This window comes from Carassius gibelio, chromosome B24 (assembly GCF_023724105.1).
Source record: "Carassius gibelio isolate Cgi1373 ecotype wild population from Czech Republic chromosome B24, carGib1.2-hapl.c, whole genome shotgun sequence".
NCBI classification, from domain to species: Eukaryota; Metazoa; Chordata; class Actinopteri; order Cypriniformes; family Cyprinidae; genus Carassius; species Carassius gibelio.
In genome coordinates this window covers 617,944-625,987 of record NC_068419.1, presented here as the reverse complement: position 1 = coordinate 625,987, position 8,044 = coordinate 617,944, and the positions used below count along the sequence as shown (strand labels likewise).

The 8,044-nt window shown below is 41.2% G+C and overlaps 2 protein-coding genes across 3 annotated transcripts in view; one reads left to right on the top strand and one right to left on the bottom strand.

Moving 5' to 3' along the window:
* Positions 1 to 1,966: 1,966 nt before the first annotated feature.
* Positions 1,967 to 5,350, top strand: LOC128013656 (homeobox protein Meis2). 2 transcript variants are annotated; one of them, XM_052596780.1, is made up of 6 exons: positions 1,967 to 2,825; positions 3,117 to 3,337; positions 3,826 to 3,967; positions 4,243 to 4,293; positions 4,641 to 4,691; positions 5,117 to 5,350. In XM_052596780.1, exons 1-6 carry the CDS (start codon positions 2,814 to 2,816, stop codon positions 5,333 to 5,335), a joined length of 696 nt encoding a protein of 231 aa, XP_052452740.1. In that variant the 5' UTR covers positions 1,967 to 2,813; the 3' UTR covers positions 5,336 to 5,350. The 2 variants fall into 2 exon arrangements, with proteins under 2 accessions (XP_052452740.1, XP_052452741.1); XM_052596781.1 differs by having other exon boundaries at positions 2,825 to 2,973.
* A 254-nt stretch (positions 5,351 to 5,604) lies between these two features.
* LOC128013069 (glutamate receptor ionotropic, kainate 2-like) overlaps positions 5,605 to 8,044 on the bottom strand; it is a 13,732-nt gene continuing 11,292 nt past the window's right edge. Inside the window, exon 5 of the mRNA XM_052595796.1 lies at positions 5,605 to 5,955. Within this exon, the coding sequence (XP_052451756.1) occupies positions 5,605 to 5,955 (351 nt within the window). The remainder of the gene's footprint in view (positions 5,956 to 8,044) is intronic.

The following is an 8,044-nucleotide window of genomic DNA, read 5'->3' as shown; positions in this document are numbered from 1 at the left end:
TGAGTTGATCAGATCCAGCAGCGAGCTGAAGCGAGTTTTCGTCGGGCGCGTGACCTGCTGTCCTGTAAATCTGTTTCTAGCTCGGCTATAAAACAAGAATGACAATTTCAGAAGAAAACAATTAGAATCAAATAGGATCAAATAGTTACTCGTTTACAGTGCCCTGAAGCCTTTAATTAACACAATTAAGATTTAGAAAGCTACATGTTTTCGTTGCCAAGATAAAACTGATTACCTAAAAGATATTTCACAAAACTATAGAAATGACTCTGACTGATGGTTTACATTTTGATTATATTTTATGTTATATAAATTATATATAATTATTATTACTTCACATGAAATGTTGAAAGCAGATGAGTTATATTTGTGAGAGGTTATGTAGAAGTGTTCTCGTGGAAACGGATTGTCAGCCGCAGCTGGACAGAGACATCGAGAGCTTTAACCCTAAAATGACCTCCGTTTGACACCAGCAGATGAGATGTTACCTCCGGTTAATGCCACGGATCCCCGTCCACCGCAGATTTCAGCTGCTGCTTCTTTACAATATTCGCACGAGTTTATTCGCTTGGTAGCTTTATTATTATAATTATCATTATTATTATTAATAATAATATTATTATCAGGCTGCTGCTATTATTATTATTATTATTATTATTATTATTATATTCCTGTAGCTCAAGTGATAGAGCATTGCGTTAGCAGGCGCAAGGTCAGGGGTTCGAATCCCAGAGAACACATGGTAAGAAAAAATGTTAGCCTGAATGCAATGTAAGTCGCTTTGGATAAAAGCGTCTGCTAAAGATATTATTATTATTATTATTATTATTATTATTATTATTATTTATAACGATATTCTATATTCTATTTTATGTATCTTTTAACAAAGAGGAAGCGGTTATGTGGTTTCAAGCATTTTTTGAAAGCGAAAGCTGTTTTTCTGTGTCGGTAAAGTTTGTTTCAGAGACCAGCAGCAGAACTCGGATGCAGCGGATTAACACACTGAGAAGTAAAGCAACTATAACGCGTCATAAAAACATTTGATTTAATCGACCGAAAACAAACAGAGCTATTATTTTTCTTGCGGTATTAATTTCTTGTAGCCTACGACTTTAGTAGATTCTTACACGCACTATCTGTCTGTGCAGTTGTAGTTGCTCCAGATGAAATCATATGTTGTGTGTTATGATGCTGTGATGATGTGATGGACTTACCGTGTCTCTCCAGAAAGCTCCTCATCCTCTTCCTCGCGATGAAGCAGTGGTCAGACCGCGCGCGCTCTGTGTCCACTCAGTCGCTCTCGCGCAGTGAACCCTGCACTTCTACTCTCTCCTCGTGCTCTTCCCTCCCCTCTGTCATAAACACAGCACTTTATGAAAACCGTTTTAATTGCTTGCTTCGTTCGAGCTCGAGCCCGTTTATTGAGCTTGTTTGTGGAGACCCCGCACGAGTTCAGCTCCACTAAGCCCTGAATTGTTAATTTCGACATCAAAACAAGTGAGGGTGCTCTAAATGTAGACGTTTATGTAAAAAGCGGTCGATAGGACGGTGATGTCACACGTGCGCGATGCAGGCTCTGATCATTGATGAGGAGCAGTGTTTTAAGGGTCTGTTTGTGGTATTAGGGGCCATCTGTAGCACAATCAATATCATTGCTCCTCCTCTGAAACTTCAGGCCTTCCTAATGATTGATGATCTCGAGGCTCTTTGATAATTGAGCGCGCGATGCACGGCTCACATTTCAATCTTCAAATGCTATTGGACTAAAGACAGTTTCCAAACATAAACCTCGCTTTTTGTCTTGTCGCGTGTGGAAAAGTTCACTTTATTCTTAGGGGCCTCGACTGAGTATGCATTTTTTTACCTTGTTGCACAAGAAAAAGATCAGAAAAAAGGGACGTGACACTCGATAGCGGTTGTATCAGTCCTGCATTAAGCAAAGTCGGGCTGGAATGACTTTTCTTCGCCCAATAAAGATACTAAAAGCGCAGTTTTAACGTTTGGACGCGTGCCCGACGCGCCGCGACGCCTCTTAGTTCTCAACGCATGAGAGTGGGATCCGCGGTGCGCGGAGTTGCGTGGCTCCCCCCTCGCGCACTGGACGCTCGCCTCGCGCAGGACTGGCTGTGCTCAGCGCCACTTCCGGCTTCCGTCATTTCATTCTCCCGCCGATGCGCGCAGCTCAACTCTCTGCGTTCTATAAGCGAGCGAGCGGCCGACCTGCCAACACTCACTGACACTCACTCACTCACTCACTCATCTCAGACCGCGCCGGAGACCGACGCGCTTTCCACAGACTCTCCGAGTGTCCTTTTTCTTTCCTTTTTTTTTTCTTTTTTTTTTTTTTTTTAATGTAGTAATAAAACAAGAAAGCGGACCGGAGGCATAAAGGAGAGAGGGACTTGTGGGATGAAAACGGGGCTAAAAAGATTCATCTTCTCTTGAACATCATCACCAACCATCATTCATTCATTACCTTGACAACCTTGGGCTTTGATTGACAGCTGGAGTGGCAAAAAGCCATGAGACGCGACAGTTTGGTTGCACGCAGGTTGTTGATGGGCCGGCTGTAACCTTCAGTTTGGGGCTCGACTTTTTTTCTCTTTCTTTTCTGGGGGGGGCAAAGAGGAAAAGAAGAATAATTGGAAAACTCTTCCTGATGCCTGCGCTCGTTCTCAGCCGTAGTACTGGAGAATAGGAGGAATTCGCCAAGTTTGCTCGAAAAGGGGATCTTTTGCAGCGCGTGAGTTTGTGAGCGGACTGGGAGATTCAATCTACGACACAGAGCCCGAGGTTTATTGGAGCGCAGGCTGATGGCGCAAAGGGTAGGTTTAAAATCTCCAGCACTCACCTCCACTGATACACTATCTATCACAGGCCTCTCCTTCAGTCTGACGCACTTGGCTGGGAATACTCGCCGCGCGCGCGACGCTTTGCTCGCTTCGGGAAGCGCAACTTCACAACATGTTTTTGGTAATTACGCGCAAATATACAACAAACTTTAGATCCGCGCCAGACTTTTTCTTCTCTTTGCCCTTTCGCTAAAGCCGACTTTTCTCTGCAGGCTTGCCTTTTGTTTCTGTGCTCTTTGTGCTGACTCTCTGCTTCTCTTGCAGTACGATGAGTTGGCTCATTACGGCGGCATGGACGGGGTCGGTATGTACGGGGATCCTCACGCGCCTCGGCCGCTGCCGCAGGTCCATCATCTGAACCACGGACCGCCGCTCCACGCCAGCCAGCACTACGGCACACATGCCCCCCATCCCAATGTCATGCCCACCAGCATGGGCTCGGCTGTCAACGACGTGTTAAAGAGGGATAAAGATCAAATTTACGGGTGAGCTCCAAACTCATACCGGCCCCGAGAACTCCTTTAGTCAGGCTTCTCTTTCCCGTTAATAGTCTTTCTTTTCTTTTTTTTTTCTTTTTTCTTTTCCTGGAACTCTAAGTAGTTGCTATTTTTATTTTTTATTTTTTTATTATATTGGATATGCATTAATTTATGTGCTATTATTATTATTATTATTATTATTATTATTATTATTATTATTACTTATTTTTATTGGCTTTGACAAATTGGCGTTCAATCTCAGACTTAAAATAATTTCAGGATAAACGGGAGATTGCTGCTTTAATTCCTTTTGAGTTCCAAATCACTGCAGGCCAAAACAAAGTTAGGAATCCGGATTCTCGTCGAGTGTAAAATGCATTTGATTTCTAAGTCGTTTCTGAACTGTTAGGCTCTGTGGAATTTCTGCTCTGTTTCGGGGCTCGTTTAGTTCTCCAGTTGATCTGAAGGTTATCGTGCTGTTGTTGTCCCTGCAGTCATCCTCTGTTTCCTCTGCTGGCTCTGGTCTTTGAGAAGTGTGAGCTGGCCACATGCACTCCTCGCGAGCCCGGGGTCGCTGGGGGAGATGTGTGCTCCTCAGACTCCTTCAACGAGGACATCGCTGTCTTCGCCAAACAGGTCACTCACGAGCCTCACTCTAACACCTCGAGCTTCCCAGACGCATTTAAAGCATTCAAACAAAGACAAAAATAGCCGATCCTTTTTCATTTAAGACCGCTAATTATATTCCTACGAATGCTCTTGGATGTTGTAAGTAGCTGCATGAAGCCACTCTTTTCTACTTTAACCAGATTAGCGACGATTGCAATTTCAATGCTTTTTTTTTTTATTGAATTAGCGACTGCACATATCTTCATCGATTGCTATTAACTCTCATTCTGTTTTTTTTTTAGGTCCGCGCAGAAAAACCTTTATTTTCTTCGAATCCAGAATTGGATAATTTGGTAAGATTTTTACTTCTCTGAAATGTTCTATCTTTTCGAGCCTTTTTGTGTGTGTGCATTGGATCTGGAGATAGTGAAAGTAAATACTAGCGGTTCTGATGGGTGACAGGGCTGTGCCTTCAATTTCAACCCCCTTCAACACTTCACGCAGGCCAATCACTTCACCTGTAATTTTTACATATTAAAATAATCGTTTTTTATTTTTCAAACACATTACTAAATTATTTCTTATTTTATAATTTAAAAAAATCCCCACTGGAATAGGAGGTTTTTATTCAATGCAAAATATAATGTTGACATTAAATTACAAAGAAGACACAGCTAATGACGTCCGTTTCTCTTTACAGATGATACAAGCCATACAAGTATTACGGTTTCATCTTTTGGAGCTAGAAAAGGTAATCTTTCATTGATTTGTTTTGATTTAAGTTTAGAAATAATTTGGATGGATTTTCTTCTCGTCACCAGTTTTGGAATTTATTCTTATTTTGGTTAAATTTGTTAATGAATAATTCAGATTTTGCATTACTCGGTGTAATAATAATAATAATAATAATAATAATAACAATATATGTGTGTGTAATCTGCGAAAATTAGTACTCCGAATAGAATTTGATATTTAAACCATGTTATTTAATTTAATTCCACATTTTTGACATAAATATAAAAAATCTTATTTATTTCACATAATTAAATATTTTGTCGGACACATTATAGTGATGTTTGTGGATGAACTTGTTGCATGTGTCTCTAGAGAATAACAGCATCGCTATCATCTCTCTATTGTTCCTGCTTTAATTGCGGCTCTTTTCTCTGCTCAAAGGTGCACGAACTCTGCGATAATTTCTGCCATCGGTACATCAGCTGTTTGAAAGGAAAAATGCCCATAGATTTAGTGATTGATGAACGGGATGGCAGCTCAAAATCAGACCACGAGGACATCTCGGGATCTTCCACGAACTTAGCCGATCATGTAAGTAACAGCTGGTTCATAGTTTCTGCGCTGGGTGTTATCTGCAGCAGTCATGCCATACATCAGTGACGTGGACGATCCACATGACGGATCAAATATGAGACGAGGTCTTCTTAATTCTGGTTAAATGAACGCTTGGCTGAAAGTTTGATGCGATTTTTCTGAACTTGTGGCTTGTGGGCTGTTATTTTGTGATGTATCCTGTGATGTTGCAATCGCGCATTGCACAAGATTGTTTTTAAACGAATGAATAATTGCGACGGATAGGATATGTGTTGATGTTATAACATGTTTATACACTATGCCTCGGTGTTGTGCGAGCATGCACACTATTCTGTTTACAGAGTCAGGTTTATAATGTGCTTCTCTATAGTTTGATGATGATGGTGTTGATTATTGATTTTGGTGGTGGTCTGAGTCCGGTTCACAGGCCGATGCTCCATTAGTGAATTCAGCGACGACTCTGCTCTTAAATGACAGCGGCTGGGTTTAAACGTGTTGATGTCGGTGTCGTAAATGAAATGTTGGGGGAAAGAAAGTTTTCGTGGGCTGAGGTCCGTCTGAACATTACAGTGAAGAGACTGACCCGGCTCAGGTCTCTGTAAACCCAGCTCAGTGTAACGCGTGTCTGTACGTGTAGGGATAAGACACGCGTGTTCTCTGCCGCTCGAGCTGTGTGGATCCTGAGACTGCACATCTGGACACTGACATCTCTTGAGATACGATGAGTGCACACTGCGAGCCTCTATAGCTGAAGGATCATTTGTATTTTATTTGTTTGCTGTGTGTATAAATATCTAAATATGTCTGAGCATCACTGAGTACAGTAGAGACACGTTCTGCTTTTTTCATCACTACACAATATCTAGATGCCGAAATGAAGTGATTTTTTTCACATTATATTTCTTATGTACTAAAATAACATAAATTCATCATAGCCATAAGTAGTTTATATTTTCCACAGTTAGCTCATAAACATAAGTAGCATTTTCTCTCAAACAGTTGAGACACTCATTCTTAATGCTTTAAAGCTGGCTAACCATTTATTGCAAATGTAATAAATTAATGCATTTTTTTTAATTCAGATTTATTTATTTGCTTTATTAAATTCAGATGCAGTTAAACAGAACATGCATGAACAAAATATTTAACACTAGAAAAGATATGGCAAACAGTAAAAATTTAAATATAACTGTAAAAATAACAATGACAGACATAGAATACAACAAAAACTGAAACACAAAAATAAAGTGCACTCAATTACTACACACACACACACACACACACACACACACACACACACACACACATCCTCTCTATGCAGTGTATTTTCTGGTTGAACTGTTACTGCATGAAGAGGATATAAAGGGTGTCTCACTATGTTATCCTTTTAACATTCACGTGGGAAAATATATCCATTAATAATAATCAGCTAAAATATCACAAATATCTTTTTTTAACATAATTTGTGTAGCATGTGTGTAAATGTGACTGTTAACCTATTATTATAAGACTGTAGAGCTCACCATGATGTGACACAAAGAGACCTGTCTGAGAACAGTGCTGCTCCAGATCCTACAGAGACCTTGCATGGCACAATATCATCAAATATATCTGTTTTAGAGCAAGAGTAACGTTTGCAGCGATTGATGTGAAGTTTAACAGACATGGAAGGATAGTAATCGAATTATTGTGGAAGGGACATGGTGAAATTAAAGAGAACACATACACGTGTGTGTGGAGCAAAAATCATGCCTTGGGGTTCTTGTTTACGCAAATTATTTAAAGTGTTTCAACTAAACACACGTCTCAATGTGCAGCAGAGTGCTTTGTGTGTGTGTGTGTGTGTGTGTGAGTGTGTGTGTGTGTTTGTGTTTGTGTGTGTGTGTGTGTGTGTGTATATGAGTGTGAGTGTGTGTGCGTGTGTGTGTGTGGGTGTGTGTTTGTGTGTGTGTGTGTGTGTTTGGGTGAGTGTGAGTGTGTGTGTGTGTGTGTGTGTGTGTGTATGAGTGTGAGTGTTTGTATGAGTGTGAGCGTGTGTGAGTGTGTGTGTGTGTGTGTGTGTGTGTGTGTGTGTGAGAGTGTGTGAGTGTGTGAGTGTGAGTGTGTGTGTGTGTGTGCGTGTGTGAGAGTGTGTGAGTGTGAGTGTGTGAGTGTGTGTGTGTGTGAGTGGTGTGTGTGTGAGTGTGTGAGTGTGTGTGTGTGTGTGTGTGTGTGTGAGAGTGTGTGAGTGTGTGAGTTGAGAGTGTGTGTGTGTGTGTGTGTGTGCGTGTGTGAGAGTGTGTGAGTGTGAGTGTGTGAGTGTGTGTGTGTGTGAGTGTGTGAGTGTGTGTGTGTGTGCGTGTGTGAGAGTGTGTGAGTGTGTGAGTGTGAGTGTGTGTGTGTGTGTGTGTGTGTGTGTGTGTGTATGAGTGTGTGTGTGTGTGTGTGTGTGTGTGTGTGTGTGTGTGTGTGTGTGTGTGTGTGTGTGAGTGTGTGTTGAGGTCCAAACGTCACACTGGTGTAGTGTGCATGTGTGGCTGTGTTTCTTAATGAGAATAAATGATTGCTCCACATACAGAGAAAGGCCCAGCTTCATGATGTTCAGCTCAGCACTAAACACAACGCAGACGACCGCTGCGATTAAATTACACTTCTAAATTACCAGCTGTAGGGTTTTTCATTCGTGGATCTTGCTATTCTACTCTTTTTGTGTGTTTGAGGACAGCAGTTTGATAGTTGGATATACAGATTTATTTAGGTTGTACCTATCTCATCCGTTTTTTGCTGCTTTGATAT

Excerpts from the sequence above, each read along its gene's own strand:
- LOC128013656 (XM_052596780.1), top strand. Across the intron at positions 3,968-4,242 it reads TCGCTGTCTTCGCCAAACAG|GTCCGCGCAGAAAAACCTTT; the intron begins GTCACTCACGAG and ends TTTTTTTTTTAG. Across the intron at positions 4,692-5,116 it reads ATCTTTTGGAGCTAGAAAAG|GTGCACGAACTCTGCGATAA; the intron begins GTAATCTTTCAT and ends CTCTGCTCAAAG.